Here is a 17,743-nt window from a genome sequence, read left to right as displayed (position 1 = left end):
CTCAAACTCATGACCCTATGATCACGATATGGAACTCCTGACTGTATGTATGCTCTACTAACTGATCCAGCCAAGCGCCCCTTACTCAGTAAGCCCTTAATTTTTGCTTGCAGTTTAATGGTAAACATAGACCTGCCCATATCCAAATTATCATATATTTCAAATTAAAGAAATCCAAATCAAGGAATGCTGACAGTATCTAACAACTCACTGAAGAGGCAAACCCAATATTATCAAAAGCATGCTGTAACAGAAGACATCCTAATATTCCCATTGAGCAAACCAGCAAATTGCCATTCTTACTATAACTATAATGACCACTACAATGAATAGTAAAACAGTTATTTCTTTACATCCTTACAATTAATCACCTCTGACTAATGCTTCAACTCCATTAACCAATCATCAATTTCAAAAGACAGCTATTTCAACCTCTCTGTACACCCTAGTTTCTGCAATGGGAGATGATGATAATGTTATCTGCCTTCACAGAGTTGTGTGAAGACTAACTGACAGAGCAGATGTAATGTGCTTGGCACGATGCCTGTTACACAGTGAGAGTTCAATAGTCACCATCACCAATGTCGCCACCACTGCCACCATCGTAGAGTTAACCAAACAACCAGCAATGGGATGCTGTCATATGCCAGAGTGGGCTATTAAGACACTCCAGGAAATATCTTCCCCAGTTTTAAACATCATTAAGAGAGAGGCAGCCTGAGTGGCTCAGTCATTTAAGCGTCTTACTTCAGCTCAGGTCATGATCTCGTGGTTCATGAGTCTGAGCCCCACATCAGGCTCCTTACTGATGGGCACATCCTGCTTGGAATTCTCTCTCCTTCTCCCTCTCTCTTTGCTGCGCTCTCTCTCTCTCAAAATAAATTTAAAAACCTAAAATAAATAAATAAATAAACACCTTTAAGAGAGGTAATGATCACTTCTTCAATGATTTAGGCAAAATAAAAACTTGACTAACAAATCCTAACTATAAAGCGCATGCTTACTAATCTTGGCTTGGGCGCAGACAGCTTCAGAAGTATGGGTACGGTGTTCTGAGCTGCCTCAGCACTAAGTCAACAGCACCTGAGGACGGGGCACTCTCAAGGCAGAATTCTCTAGGGTAGGGTCCAACACTATAAGTAAAATTACATATTTCTGGGTTACCCACGTGGAACCACCCAGGATACGTCACTGGTTGGAGGCTACTCCAGGAAGAAATAAGAGTAAAGGGAATCCTAATTACCTTTTGTCTAAAAATCAGGCAAGGGAGTGAAGAATGACATAGACAGTATATTTAACTGAAACAGGCCATGAAGAAATCTATATTCTAGAATTAATTTATTCAATTAAAAATATCACTAATCAGGGGCCCCAGGGTGGCTCAGTTGGTTGAGCATCCAACTTTGGCTCAGGTCATGATCCTGCAATCTGTGAGTTCAAGCCCATTATCAGGCTCTGTGCTGACAGCTCAGAGCCTGGAGCCTGCTTCAGATTCTGTGTCTCCCTCTCTCTCTGCCCCTCCCCTGCTCGCACGCTGTCTCCCTATCTCTCTCAAAAATAAATAAACATTAAAAAATTAAAAAATATATATCACTAAGCAATATTTATGACATGCCTACTAGAATGAGGCAGAAACAAATTCCTTCATCTCCTATTATATTTCTCCCCTCAGTGAACAAAGATGCTGATGATAAAATGTATCACTCAGAGTAACCTGATTTACAGAGGTTATTACTATGAAATACCTCAACCCAAAAGCAAGATCAATGGACTAAATGGTTCACACTTTCAAATCCATTTATTAGGGGACAACCATCTGCTGAATGCTGGGCATATAAATGTGAATAGGACACAGACCCCCTCAGAGTGCTATCTAGTGATGAAGACATATAAGAAGCCCCATTAACTCAGATAAATTTAGCTAAAGAGAGGCCATGAGATATAAGGGAAAGCATGAGATAAAGTCAAATGATACTTTTTTATACTTTTTAGCAAGGAAATCAAAGTGCATCACGTTCATTACCTAAGCAAGTAGGAAAGTTAAATACAGAAAACTGTATTACCTTCTCCTATCCCTAGTGAATCAGTGTCATTGTTGAGACCTTACCAGAAAACCAGCTGAATTCCTTGCATTGAGTATCGCCCAACAATGACTTACCCTCACAGTACAAGTATGAGACAGGTTTCTTACCTTTAAAGCAGCAGAATTCGCTTGTTCATCCACAACACCTTTTTTCAGGACCTGATTCTGAGCCCGAAGCTGAAAACAGAGGAAGCAATAATTAATTTTTAATATAAAGCAATAGCAAGGAAATCATTTACCATTACTTCACAGGATCATTACACTGAGTAACTATCTTCCCACATATATATGAAAATAGAAATATTTGCCCGGAAGAGGATAGTAGATGTCATCATTCTGTCATTTCCTCAGATAAGGCACAGAGGCTGAGCTGCCCAATGATGTAATACTAATCAGTGGCAAAATCGAGACTAAAATCCAGTTCTCTTGACTTCCACCCAGTACATGGTTCTTTCTATAAAACCAAGTCACTTCTTTAAAAAAAAAAACAAACAAACACAATAAACTAAGTACTAATACAATAAACTAATATTAAAACTAATAGAAAGTAATACAATAAATAATAGGGTACTGTGTATGCCATTTTCCTTGAACCTCTGGCACAGATTCATTTGTAAAATACATACATTCGGACTACTTATGAAACCCTACAGAAAATCAAAGTGTAGGGCGTTAAACATGCCCAGCAGGATACTGTGCCTAATATTAGTCATGCAAATATCATCACCCACAATAGGTACTCTTGCAATAAGGCATCAGCTAAGGTAGTATATGAAAGCAACAAAGAAGCAGACTCAATCCAGAAGTCAGTAATAGCAGCTAACATCTGAAAGTTCATTACATACCAGGCACTGTCCTAAATGCTTTACATGTATCACTTCATTAATCCTTACAACCTTATGAAGTAGGTACTATAATTATGCCCATTTTACAGATGAGCAAACTGAAGTACAGAGAAGTTAAGTAGCAATGCTGAGATTCAGACCCCAGCAGTTTTTACTCCAGAATCATGATGCCATTAGACAATATTGGTTACCATTTTCTAGAGCTACATATAAATGAGAAAAGAAGTAGGCAGGAGAAGTTGGGGGAGTCTCTGAAGAGGTAGGACTTGGGCTTTATTTTTTTAATTGAAGTATAACTGTTTTATTTATTTTTTTATTTTTTTAATGTTTGTTTATTTTTGAGAGAGAGAGAGACAGAGTGCAAACAGGGGAGGGGCAGAGAGACAGGGAGACACAGAATCTGAGGCAGGCTCCAGGCTCTGAGCTGTCAGCACAACTCAAATGTGGAGCTTGAACTCACAGACCATGAGATCATAACCTGAGCTGAAGTCAGGCGCTTAACTGACTGAGCCACCTGGGTGCCCCCAACTGTATTTTAAATAAAGCGAACCAATCAAGAATTATGCAGCTAAATGAATTTTCCTTATGTATACATACCTCTATATAACCACCACTTACAGGGTTTTAAAAGACAAAATCTCCTTCTATAGTAAACAGAAAGTTCTCAGCAAGGATAATGCTGAGCATGTAGATATAAATACACAAGGCCAATGTAGCCAAAGCAAAAGGTTTACAGACTAATAATCTAACGGTGCAGTAGGGAGACAATGGAAGACTTTCTCTGAGAAAAAGAACGCATGGGATGATTTTATCTGTGCGCTTAAAAAAAAATCTACTTCTACATAACTCAGATCTGTCTCCTGAGAACAGAAATGACCCTTCTCTGCGCCAAAAAAAAAAAAAAAAAAAAAAAAAAAAAGGAATATCTGAATACTAAATCTTAAACTGAGTATGTGAAACTCATTAGAAAATTTAGCTAAGAATTCAAGAAGAAAAGCAGGAATACTACAGGATATTCAACAGCTTGAGCAAAATGCAGATTTAAAAAAATAAGCTTTTCTATTTTTAGAAAGTTAAAGATACAGTTCACTACCACGACAGAAAGAAGGCCCAAATCTTGCTCTGCCAATCAGTAGACAATACAAACTTGAAAAATTCACTTAACCATTCTGAATCTCAGTTAAATGGTCTATAACATGGGTGAATACAGCTACCCTATCTTCTTTCTTCTGACGTTGTTGTGAGAACCAGAAAAAGAAACTTACATGAAAACACTTTCTAAATCTTAAAAGTCCCCACAAATGGAAACAGAACTTTTTTTTTTTTTAATGTTTACTTATTTTTGAGAGAGTGCAAGCAGGGCAGGGGCAGAGAGGGAGACGCAGAATCTGAAGCAGGCTGCAGGCTCTGAGTCGTCAGCACAGAGCCCGACATGGGGCTCGAACCCACGAATCATGAGATCACAACCTGAGCCAAAGTCAGATATTTAACTGACTGAGCCACCCAAGAGCCCCAAAAGAGAACTCTTATTACTAGAATGAATCAGAAGGATAACAGATAACATTTATGAAAGCTTGCCTGGTATAAGGCATTGTGCTAAATGATATGGTGGAAAGAAGTGGTCTGCAAAGAGCTTACAACTTAAAAGGCTCAATGAAAGATAACTAGCAGGACTTACTAGAACTTCACTTCCCTACAAGAAGGATTGGCAAACTAAGGCCTGTGGGCCATACTGGCCTGCTACCTAATTTAAAGTTTTACTGGAACAGAAACACAATCGTTTGTGTACTGTCTATGGGTTACTTTTGAGCTACAATGACAGGGACAAGTAGTTGCAACAGAAAATGTATGGCCCTAAGCCTTATATAGTTACCATTAGTCTCTGTACAGAAAAAGTTGGGGCACCCCTGCACTAGAAGTTCAGAAAAAAGAGGTATGACTTTAATACTGACTTCCATCATGTAGTATTTTCCTTGTGCAGCAGTATCAACACACTCTTGGATATGTGCTACCTAGGTAACAGAATTCAATAAATACTCTCAAACCCACATAGCCAAAAGATGGCAATGACATCTCTTATTAAACTGCTCAGTTTTAATTTTACTTTTTAAAGTAGTAAATTTTACATTTACTAATTTATGTTTAACTTCTGTACTCATCTCCCAATTGTCACCAAACTATCATTCATGGTAGACTACAGCATACTTCCCTGTATTTCCTGCCTACAATGAAAGATCAATACCATGGATAGAGAAGGCAATCCATCAATTTTTAGTTAATTAATCAAATTAAATACTGTATACAAAAGGTGTTTGAATGTAATACATTATACATCTATAAAGCTGTCCTTATTTTAACAGTACGTCTCTGACAATTCTCCAAATGACTTGAACCATATGGTCCTACTGGACACCAAGAATCCTCAAAAGCCCTGAGCCTAACTCCCTAAACACCACTATGCAGACTACTCTATGTAACTCTGGTTCTGGAACAGCCCAGTTCAGTCAGCCTTATCACAAAGCTATTTCTCTAGAGAGAGAGAGAGAGAGAAAGTGGTAGTAAGTCAACTATGATCTCTCTCCTGCCACTTTGACAATCTGGGATAGGATACCTGGCCCAAGGTTAGGGATTTACTATGTCCAAGAACAAACTGTTGGAAGAGTTTGTGGGGAAAGAGAGATGAATCACACATACACATTTTCTCATCTAATCCTCAACAATCTCCTGTGTTAGAATCACTTAATTATTTCATACCAGGAACATTTTGACATTTTACATGTTTTACAACCCTATAAAACAAACTAATAAACATATAGCTTTCCTTCATTACAAAGTAATGTTGCAACATACAACCCTAAGCCCATCCCTAAGCCTCACCAAAACCTGGATTCAAAACTTCAAAATACTGAAGTCACCTGCAGACCCCAGCTTCAGAATCTTTGATCTGGATGATCCCTAAAATTCCTTCCAGTCCCAACATTTTAAGTATTCCAAAGTGCTGGCAATCTCACTTGGTCTACCTACTTACTTGTTCTTCCCCCTTGGAAGGGAACAAAATACCTGTAGGCTATACAATACCAGGTAGTGGTGGCTGGAGTTATTGTCACTGAGGCAGGAAAAAACCTTCTTCTCTCAGACTTGCCCTCAAATGGAACCCTTCTGCTCCTGCTCCTATGCAAGGAAACTCATTAGAACAAATCCCACCCCTAAATCCTGCGATCTAGCTGCCTCCCCAGTGATTAGAAAAGTAAATCAGTTGGACTAAAGAGGAAGAGTAAGACACCCCTGGCTTTTCTAAGGCCTTACTATTCAAACTGTGGTCTGCAGACAGTTACAATAGCATCACTTGGGAGCAGATTCTTAGGCCCCGCCCCAGACCTACTGAACAAGAATCTGAAGTTCAACAAGGTCTTCAGGTGAGTCAGAGACATTCTGTGTTTGTGATGCACTCATATAGGGGTTACACTAGCACTTTCTCACAGGGTGGCCAAAAGCCACATGTGCCTAACTGAATTTAAATAAAATCTAACAGGGGCACCTCAGTGGCTTAGCTGGTTAAGCATCCAACTCTTGAATTCAGCTTAGGTCACGATCCCAGGGTCTCAGGATTGAGTACCACGTTGGGCTCTGCACTGAGTGTGGAGTCTGCTTATGATTCTCTCTTTCAGGGCACCTGGGTGGCTCAGGTATCCAACTCTTAGTATTAGCTCAGGTCTCACGATGGTTTGTGAGATCAAGCTCCACGTCAGGCTCTGAGCTGACAGCACAGAGCCTGCTTGGGATTCTACCTCTCTCCCTCAAAATAAATACTTAAAAAATAATAAATAAATAAAACCTAACATTCTGTTCCTTAGTTGTACTAGCCACATTGAAAATGTTTAATAGCCCCATATGGCTAGCGGTTACCCTACTGGACAGCATAAATACAGAACATTTCATTCTTATAGAAAGTTACATTAGATAGCACTGAACAATGCTATTTTCCAGTCAAACTTCACTAGTGAACCCTACACATGAGGGCAAAAAACAAAAACAAGAAAATAAAACTGATACTAGATTTTAATCCAAATATACTCATTTTTAATCCAGCTCCTGAGTTGATTTCTCTTACAGCAAGGGGCAATTAATCAGGTTCCACCAAGCTCCAACCAAACATGCCAAATCAAAACTGACCCTTCACCAATATGAATAGCTCTTTCCTAAGAGTGTAAATCTAAAAAGCTCCGAAAGGCAATCTCTTTCATAACTAAAAGTAGCACCAACTGCAAAGTAAACTGTTAAGAGAAATCATGGATGTCTGACTTTCCCAATGGTTTTTACTGCCTCAAAAAGAGCTTCAAAAAGATTAACTGAGGAAGAGCTAATACTGATACCATTCCTTGAGCAATGGTTCTCAAACTTTGGTGTGCATCAACATCATTGCACAGGTTTTTACCCACAGATTGCTGGGTTTAACCACCAGTTTTAGATTCAGTAAGTCCCAGGTGGACCTGAGAATTTATAATTCTAACTCATTCCCAGACGCTGATGATGCTGGGGCCACACTTTGAAAGACACTGACCCAGAGTGAAACATACATTGAGAAAACAGAACTTGAAACATGCTTATACACCTAACATGATGCCAGGCAGGGATACAGGAGCTCCTACAAAGAAAGCAGGCTGAAACCAACAGAGCCAGGACTCAGTGCTCTAAGCTTCTCTTCTCTATGAGGTATACCTGAGCATCAGAAGCAGACCAGGCCAGGGCACCTGGGTGGCTCACTCAGTTAATTGTCCAACTCCTGATTTTAGCTCAGGTCATGATCTCACAGCTCTTGAGTTCAAGTCTCGAGTTGGGCTCTGCACCGACAGTGTGGAGCCTGCTTGGGATTCTCTCTCTCCCATGCTCTCTCTCTGCCCATCCTCTGCTTACACTCTAAATCTCTCTCTCAAAATAAATAAATAAACGTTAAAAAAAAAAAAAAAAGAAGAAGAAGAATGGGGCGCCTGGGTGACTCAGTCAGTTAAGCATCCGACTTCAGCTCAGGTCATGATCTCATGATTCGTGAGTTTGAGCCCCACATAGGGCTCTGTGTTGATGGTTCAGAGCCTGGAGCCTGCTTTGGATTCTGTCTCCCCCTCTCTCTCTCTGCCCCTCCCCTGCTAGCACTCTGTCTCTCTCTCAAAAATAAATAATAAAACATTAAAAAAACAAAAAAAAAAAGCAGCAGCAGACCAAGCTGTGGAAGAGACACCATGTAAGAAATGATCTTTGATTCTTAATCTACAATGTAGTAACTGAGGCCTTGATTAGCTTTCTCTCACATCTTAAAGAAGTAGCTTGTATCTCTTACCAATTAACTCCATAAACCTCTAAAATTCAGTTACCTACACCTTTTCCCTCCCCTGAACTTTATTAAACCTGAAATTTCAAAAGCCTCCAATGACCTCCTAATTGCCCAAACAACTAGGGTCTTAATCTCTACATTCACTGCCCTTTCCATTAACACTCAATATTTTAGCAATCAGCCTCAGAAATTGTCATCTGCTTTGGCCTCCCATGGTCCATCTTTTATCTAACTAAACTTTCAGTTTCCTTAATGGGAGCTCCTCAGACCATTTTTTTCCTTCTTGGGAGGGAAAAATATATGACCGCAGTTCCCAGAAAGAAATGGGCCCCTTCCTGGAAAACAGGCTGAGATCTGCATTAAATCAAAACAAAGAGATTCTGCAAATGTCCTTGGTTTAGGGATCATGCTTGCTCTCTTGTTTTGTAGCCTCCTTCTACTGTTTATGAGGAAATCTTTTGTCTTCGTATCCTAAATAAGGAAAAAGACATAACTGGATTTCAACATTAGCCCACAACGTCTGCACCAGAGAAGGCAATAAAAGGCAGAAAGCCCCTTCCACAGGCTCAGAGCTGAAGGTGGCATAGATCTTACCTAGGAATTGCTTGGCACTAGAATTGACAGAGAATAAAAACACATGCAATCTTTTGACCAACCTCTGTTCTCTTACGTTCTGAAATTTCCATCACATGGCAATTAAAAAGATGAAAAATAGTCTAGCCTAATTGGGGAGATAAATAACCTCAAGTCTGGCAGACCTCCTTAGAGTCTCCTTAGCATCCCCTCCTTCTTTCACATGCTTCCCACCCATGTTCCCCAAAGAGTCTACCAAAGTGTTCCACCCTGATTAACTCTTGCAGTTCAACTATTGTCTTCATAAGAACTATTCCAGAAGCTCTGGCCATTGTCCTGACTTTTAGCCAGTCCATCTCCACTAGAAATTTTCAGCAGTTACTCCAACACCTCAAGCTCCTGTGTGAACAAGAGAACTTTAATGTGCCTGCCGACCTTAAAATTCTATAATTGCATCTAACCTTTAATACACCCCTTTACTCCAAACTGCCTCAACTTCCTGCCAGTGGCATCTGTCAGTAGCAGTCATATACCCTCACCTCAGAACAGCAGGGTCAACTCTCAGTCTCCCCTCACTCACCACATCCCACAGAATCAATGAGACACCACGATGAGTGCCTCCTACACTCTACATTCTTCATAAATTTAGTGCTATGTACCAACAAAGCACTAAAAAAAAAGCTAAGTGAAAAGGTACTTTAATCATAATTCCTAAATCTAGGTCCTCCTCTCCACCTCAACAGTCACTAGTTTGATTCAAGCCTGTATTACACTCCTCAAAACTATTCCAACAGCCGACAGTCTGGTCTTCTTTTCACCAATCTTTCCCTTTCAATTCATCCTCCACATAGTTACCAGTTCCCCTCCTAAAAGTAACATCATTACCCTGAGTAAAAACCTTTGACATTACTCAAAAGATAAAGTTCAAACATATTTAACATCCACAACCCTTTATGATCAGGTCCAAATTAACTCTCCAACTATATTTCACCAGTCTTGCCATGTATCTTAATGTGCTTTCGTGTCTGCAAACATAGCCCTTTCCCTTTGCCTGGGATGCTACCAACCCTCCCTCTTCCCTACTTCCCAGTTAACTTCTTCAACCCTTACCCTCCATCTCTTCTGTGCTCCCACTGAACCAACACTTGTCATACTGTATCATAAGGATGTACAATGTTTGAACATCGTATTAAAGGGTGCTCCTTAAACTGGAACTCTGCCTCACTCAACAGACCATGGCGGGCTGTTCACAGAAAGCACATAATAAAATGTCTGTTAAATGAAAGAGCATCTATATCCAAACAAATAAAATCTTCCAAGTTCGTAATACTTTGGGGAGGCTATGTAATTATTTCGGCAATGCAGTCACTGCTTAAGACATTTTTAGAACTCTCTTTTGCCATCTGGAATTGTCTTCTGAGATTGTTTACTCCCTGGAGAAGAAAATCAGTCCCCTTACTTTATATTCATAAAACATTTTCACCCACAAATAGTAGAGCCAAGTTTGAGTACCCTTCTTCACCGACCTTCTTCATCATATGGATGTTTCAAACAACTTCTGACCCTTTCAAACAAGAAAATATTCCCTCAAAGGTTGAAAACTTGCCATCACTAACATTGTGCTACAGGCTCTTAAGACCAATTCAAATGGAAATGCAAGAAGTTTTGCCCGAGGTAGCATCAATGAGTAAGTATCGTATCTCAAAAGACTCCCATTTGATGGTGAAAAGAGGTAAGTGTGTATGTTTAGGCACAGCTTTTATTTTTCAAACAATATTTCATTTCACCTTGCTGAGAATTTGTTAAATGAAATCCTAAGGATATAATGCGTCCGTTTCTCCAAATTGTAAACAGGGGGCTGTCTTCCCATTGCCCCCATAATAAAAGGTCACAGAAAACTAAGCTTAAAGAACGCTAAGTCAATTTCTGAAGATGTGAGATTCTTTTATAACTTCATTAGAATATTCTTAGGGCAGCAACACCTTAGAAGCAGCACCACCCTTTTCCAAGGAAAGGGTTCCATCATTTAAAGACGGGTGCCATAAATACGACAAAGGGGCAGGTCCCTAGTTTGCTTAATTCAGCATGTATTGAGCACCCGGGTGCTCTGCCCCACTCCAGGTGACCGAGGGAAAAGAAAGAAAAAAGGACACAGCCCTAGCACTCAAGCTTTCAAAATCATCTCCAGACAACATCTTGCCAATGCACTGAATACATTCGTAACCACCCATCCCCAGTGAGACAGTTTACACGAATGGCTCTTTTCACCCTCCCGAACTGAGTGGGGACACACAAATCTCTTTTATCTTCATCTCATCTCTGTGAGAAGGAAGAAAGCTTGATCTTTCCCATCACTGGGCTGGGAAGATTGAGGAAGCAGCAGTGGAGGGGTTGGTCCTTACCCTTCCCTTCCCCTCCCAACTAGCACCAAAGGCAGAAGCCAGGAATCTGACACCCCAGTCCCAAGCCCGCTAGTTTGGTGAGAAGCAAGAATCAAACTCCCGCTCCTTCCCGCAGAAACGCACACGGACCGAAACGCGGCCCGGCCCCATCTCCTGGGAGCTGCAGGTGGAGGCATGGTAATGGTGGACAGAGAAGCCAGAGGAGAGGAGGGGCAAGCGAGCGTGTCCCCTTCGCCGTTCCCCTCCGTCCCGACGAGTAGCTGCCAAGGCAACCCGAGGCCGCAGGGCCGGGGACCCCCTACTCCCCGCCCACGATGGATACCTTCGAGTACTCCTGAGCCAGCTTCTGGTACTTCCCCTGCAACTCTGCGGAGGCCATGGCCTCCCCCGCCCCGTCCGGGCCTGGCTGCCCAGGCCGCTCAGCCCCGCCCCCCGCCCCCAACCCAGACACGCTCCCCAGTTGGGCTCCGCCAGCGCCTGCCCGTTCGGCCACCGCCGCCGCGCCTCCTCCTCCACTTCCGGGTTCGCTGGGTGGGAGGAAGGAGGATGGGGACCAGGGGCGGGGCGACCACTGGGGGCGGGGCAGCGTCTGGGCGTCCCCGCCCCACCCTCCAGCGCCTGAGCACGTGCGTGCGCAGGCTCTCTGGCGCGCCAGGGCTCTGCCTCTACGACCAGGGGGCGCCATCTTGTCGCATGGCCCAAGATGGCGACCTAGAATGGAGAAGGAAAGAATCAAAAAAGGAAGAGAATGACGGGAGCCCACAGAATGGGCGGAGGACCGAGGAGAGAGGCGGTGGTTGCCAAGAGCAAAGGACCGGAAGAAGAAACATTCTAAGTGCATCAAGAATTCTGGCGGATCTTCTCTCCCCCCTCCCCCTGCTGGTTCTCATGGCAACCGTGTGGCGTTTGATGGTTATAGCTTTCAGAACGTACTTGGAGAGAAAGACCTTTATGTTCCTTTATCTCCTTATCCGGACATGGTAGCACCAGACATGCTTTGCATTGTAAACTGTCAGACCTCCCCCAAACTTATAACGCTTGCTGCGGCCACCCTCTCCTGTTCCAGCCCAGACAAACCATTGGCTTATATTTTGACATTGAAGTTTCTTTGTGAACACTCTCTACCCACTGTATCCGCTCACCCCGTCCCCATGATCACACCACATCAGTCTTTTTCAGTGAATTGGGTAAAAAGACATTAGGAAATTTTAGGGAATGACTCCAGCCATTCCTGCAGATAGGGTGGATGATAACGACAAATAACTGGAGAACTGAAGCAAAATAGTCTGCGTGAGGTATTTTTTGCCGCTTTTCTTTAATTAAAAGCTTGCCTCCATTGATCTAATGGAGGATCTAGTATATATTCGATATTGTTCTAAGCATTGCATTTATTGCAATATTAAAATGTTAATTGATAGAGGAATAATGTGTCATGAATTACTACGCAGCAGTTAAAACTAATGACCTAGATCTGTTTATGTCTGTATAAATCTGTATGTCAACATGACCAAATACTGTGTTAGCAAATTGCATTATACTGTAACATGAAAAGATACGTTTAAAAATAGAAAACATTTGTATTGTGCATGAACACGTGAAATGTAGGAAAAATAGGAAAACAAGAACTGGGCTGGTACACATCAAATTTGGATAGTGGTCGGTCACCTCTAGTGAGAAAAAGAGAAAAGGAAATGAAACAGGAGAACAAAGGAGCATAAACTTTAATTTTTTTAAAGTACGTATGACCGGATGCTAACATTATCTATGTAGTAGATACAGAGATCTTAGTTATATTGGCATTTTAGGATACTTGAAAATTTCCATGATTAAAAAAACTATTTGTGCCATCCTGGTTTCTTGTTCGGCTATCAGTAAACCTGGGATTTTATAGTGAAAGACTGAGCCTATATGAATTTTTTAGCCATTGCAACGTATAAGAGGATTACAAACTTTAAAAAAAAAATGTGTTTTTTAATTTGCTAATGGCCAAGTCCTACTGTCCAGCAAACTTTCAGAACAATCCTTTTAAATCATTATTATTAGTTTTCCATGACACCACCAAGCGGCAGAATTAAATATTATAAGTATATTTTTCTGGCTTGTAATGTAATGGAATTTTCAATCGTTTAAACATAAACTGCCATCTCAGAAACAACATTCCAATGAAAGAATGTGCAACTTTGTCTAGAGAGCATGTGTGAGTTCATTTTATTGAAATGAGAAATTTACTTTCCACTGCTTGGACTAGTTATTCTGTCACATGCAGATGTAGTGTTTTCAAATCCCAATTGCTAAGTCTGAATTAATTCTCTCCCTCAAAAAACACCTTTAAGTGAGTGAAAAGGCAAGCCACAGAGTGGAAGAAGATGCTGGCAACATATATATCCAACAGAGGGCTCTTGATCTCTTATTCAAATATATAAAGAACTCTTAAAAATCAATAAAGAGAAAGGCAATCAAAAACAAAAACAGGCAAGAGACTTCAACCGGCATTTCACAAAAGAAGATATACAAAAGTCCATTAAACATGCAAAATGGCATTCAGTTTTCATTAGCTATCAGGAGGAAGTGAAATTAAAACCACAGTGAGATATCATTTGCACCCACACAAATTGCTAAAGTTAAAAAGACTGTGTTAGGATACAGAACAGGATAAACTCTCATAAAATGCTGGTAGGAATATAAACTGGAAAAATCATTTAGGAAAAGATTTTGGTATTATTTACTCACCTGAAAAGGTACATATTCATGATGTAGCAATTTAACTCTTAGGTATACAGTAAAAAAAAAATGCATTTATTCACCAAGAATATTCATGCCAATATTATTAATAAAAGCCAAAAAATTATCTATTAACAGAATAGACAAATGTCTGTACATTCATATGATGGAATACTAAACAGCAATTTTTGAAAAACAACTATAGGGGGGCCTGGGTGGGTCAGTCGGTTGAGTGTCCCACTTTGACTCAGGTCATGATCTCACGGTTCATCCTCTGTCTCCTTCTCTCTCTGCCCCTCCCTTGCTCATGCTCTCTCTCTCAAAAATAAAGTTAAAAAAATTAAAAAATAATAATAAAGTAAAAAAGCTGAACTATAGCTACAGCTAACTACTGGATGAATCTCAAAATACAATTCAGAACAAAAGAATACAGATCCCCCCAAAAAGTTAAATTGCATTACTTCATTTATATAATGTTCAAAAAAATGGCAGAATTCAATTTTAAGGTTCAGGGATGTGTGCTTGGGTAATAAAACTAGGGGGAAAAAATAAGGAAGTGAAAACCATAAAGTGAGAAACCTGATTGGAAGGGAGCATGAGATTGGACTTTGGGGGTGTTAGTGTTGTTTCTGTGTGAAAATTACACAGCTGTTAACTTTGTGATAACTCTTCATCAGGTACATTTCTGATTTGTGTGCTTTTTTGTATGAGTGTTACATTTCATAATAGCAATTTTTTTAAGTCTCAATTATCTCATATGCTTGCCAATAATAGTGCCCAGCCTGTAAACATTGTATAATTATGGAGAATAGTGTAAATGAAGGTTGCTTGGAATTACTGTAAATATGCAAGTGCTATGATGATCACTAAATCATTTAAAAATCATAATTGTTTGAGGATTTTTGTTTTCAGCTACAGGTATGAGAAACTGAACTCAAACTAGCTTGGACCCAAAGGGGGAATTTACTAGAAAGATGTGTGAATAGCTCACAGAAAAAACAGGAAAAAAAAAAAAAAGGAGCACAGGATCTCAAGTATAACTTAGATCAAGGATCTGACTCTCACACTCTCAATTATGTACTCCTTTCCTCAGGTCTTCCTTTAACTTCCTCGAAGTAGCAAAACAAAGTGGCCCACTAGCCCTGAGCCTCCTGAAAGAGACTAGGCTGCTTAGCTCCAGTTTGAAAAATCCTAGGGAAGATCTCTGACTGGTCCAGCTTGGGTGAGATGCCCATCCTTGGTGCCATCAGCTCTGGCATGAATTCTCAGTCACAGAAGGACAGGCAGGTCAGCTGGGAAACCCCTAGGTCCTGACCAAGCTGAGAGAGACTAGATAACTCTTTCCCCAAATGACTTCTATGGCAGATGTCACCAGGGTAAGCAAGGGACACACCACCACAGGGGCCAGTAGGGGCCAGAAAGCAATACCAGGACCCCTTGATGCAGACCCAAGGTTGCCTGCCCCACCTTCAAGGGTACAGTGTACTCTTCACACACCTGGAAGCCACCTTGGGAGGTAAGAGAGAGGGGTTAAAACTCAGAATAAATGAGCTTTTCCTGAAAGGAGGGACTATTGTAAACTAAACTAACTAAATAAATAAACAAACAAACCAACAGTTTTGACTGAAGAGACTAGGAAATTATTAATAATTTATAATAATAATTATCATATAATTATTATGAATTAGGCTTTCCTCTTCCAATGAAGAAGAGATTGTAAGAGACCAGATCTGCCATAGAGAAAGGAAAGGCTCCATTTCTCTGCACATCTAAGCATACTATGAGCCAATTATAGTCACACAGCATGAGTAAGAAAAAGTTTTGGTTTGTGCTATTCAAAGTCCATCCTGAACAATAAAAGATCTGGCATAAAACAAAAACGTGAGGACTTCTTATATATTAAATAAGATGTCTTAAAAAAACACACACACAAAGTTATTCATTGATGAAAATGTTGTGACCAGAGGTTTGCAGAAACCTAACCCTGTATTTTTTAACCTTGTTAATTGCTAATTCAGTGTTTATGGCAATTTTAGAATGTAACTATTTCGAAGTAATGGGAATCAAATGTAATGTACATACATTGAGAACAGTGTGGAACTTCCTGTGGTCACATAGTAACCAATTATGCCAGTGGGGTTACTTAGAAGATATTGTCAATCTCTGGGTGCACATTATTTCTTGGTGCAAAAAGCCATATGTTTTCCATCTTAGCATACATTTGAAAATCAAGAACTTCTTGCAAGCTTCAAAGCTCTATCTTTTGAAATCCTACATTCTATTCATAATAACCTGCTGTATGTAGCAGCTCCCACAACATTGAAAAACCAGCTAACCCCACCCACATTTCCCCACACAGACGTTAAGATAACTAAGTAACGATTTTCTCTGGTCTAGTTTCACAATTCCCATGGCTCCTCACCCACCACACCTACTACTAAGATAATGAACAACCAAGAGACTTTGCATGGGTGAATGTAAGGAAAGGACTAAAGAAGGTGACCTTTGGGCCTTTTGTTACAGCATGTTGTCCTTGTGTTTTCTATGTTTTTAATCCAGTGGGAAAATGCATATCACTATACAGTGAAATTAAAGAAGTGGGGGAGAAAGAAAAGAACTTTCTTACACTTAATTTTCTCTTGAGCAGCTAGCTCCAAAGTTCAGGTTTTGTAATGAGCACTCAGTGAGGCAAAATCTGAACAGAATCTGATGATTTGCAACTTTGAGGAGCTCTATTAAAAATAGGAATTCTGGACTTGAAGTTTTGCAAGTCTTTCCTTTGGTGGTGCCCTAAGGCTTTGCCTCCCTCAGTCACAGTAAGACAGAAGAAAGACAGAATAAACACAGAACCCTGTGACGTAGCTTGTCCAAAGTTACATGGCAGGCACTGGTAGAATCATGACTAGAATCCAGGTCCTTTGCCTCTATTACAGGCTGTATTTTCTGTAAGGTTAAGTGAGACATCTTTTACTATTTATCTTAATCAGAAGGTGAATGAGTCCTAAATTAGGTGTGAGGATGCCAAAGGGTGCATTATACTCCTTCCTTGGTATTTATTTGGACTTGTGCCTTCATGAAATAGATACCATTGGAGCTCTTTAAAGGGAAGGGGCAGAGGTTGGTCTAAGAATGCAGGGGTTTGCACAATAAGAACCACCTCACATCTGTCAGAATGGCTAGAATTAACATCTCAGGTAACAACAGATGTTGGCAGGGATGTATAGAAAGAGGAACCCTTTTGCACTGCGGGTGGGAATGCAAACTTGTGCAGCCACTCTGGAAAACAGGGTGGAAGGTCCTCAAAAAATTAAAAATAGAACTATCCTATCATCTAGAAATTATACTACTAGGTATTTATCCAAAGGATACAAAAATGATAATACAAAGGGGCACATGCACCCCAATGTTTATAGCACTGCTATCAACAATAGCCAAAGTATACAAAGAGACCAAATGTCCATTAATCGATGACTGGATAAAGAAGATATGTGGTATATATACAATGTAATATTACTCAGTGATGAAAAAGAATGAAATCTTGCCATTTGCAACAACGTGAATGGAACTAGAGTGTATTATGCTAAGTAAAATAAGCCAGTCAGAGAAAGACAAAAATATTATTTCACTCATCTGTGGAATTTAAGAAACAAAACAGATGAACATAGTTGAAGGGAAGCAAAAACAAGATAAAAACAGAGAGGGAGACAAACCATAAGAGACTCTTAAATACAGAGAACTGAGGGTTGCTGGAGGGGTGTTGGGAAGGGGGATGGGCTAAATGGGGGATGGG

The 17,743-nt window shown here is 40.4% G+C and overlaps 1 protein-coding gene across 2 annotated transcripts in view; it reads right to left on the bottom strand.

The window, feature by feature from the left end:
* Positions 1-11,677, bottom strand: part of PPP1R21 (protein phosphatase 1 regulatory subunit 21) — a 63,652-nt gene extending 51,975 nt beyond the window's left edge. Inside the window, exons 1-2 of one of the 2 annotated variants that reach the window (XM_019827155.3) lie at positions 11,555-11,677; positions 2,192-2,260 (exon numbers count right to left, since the gene is read on the bottom strand). In XM_019827155.3, the coding sequence (XP_019682714.1) occupies positions 2,192-2,260; positions 11,555-11,611 (126 nt within the window). In that variant the 5' untranslated portion in view covers positions 11,612-11,677. The remainder of the gene's footprint in view (positions 1-2,191; positions 2,261-11,554) is intronic. The other variant, XM_003983971.6, reaches the window with a different exon arrangement.
* Between the last annotated feature and the right edge of the window lie 6,066 nt (positions 11,678-17,743).

Source organism: Felis catus, chromosome A3 (assembly GCF_018350175.1).
Source record: "Felis catus isolate Fca126 chromosome A3, F.catus_Fca126_mat1.0, whole genome shotgun sequence".
NCBI lineage: Eukaryota > Metazoa > Chordata > Mammalia > Carnivora > Felidae > Felis > Felis catus.
This window is presented reverse-complemented; position numbering and strand designations above follow the sequence as displayed.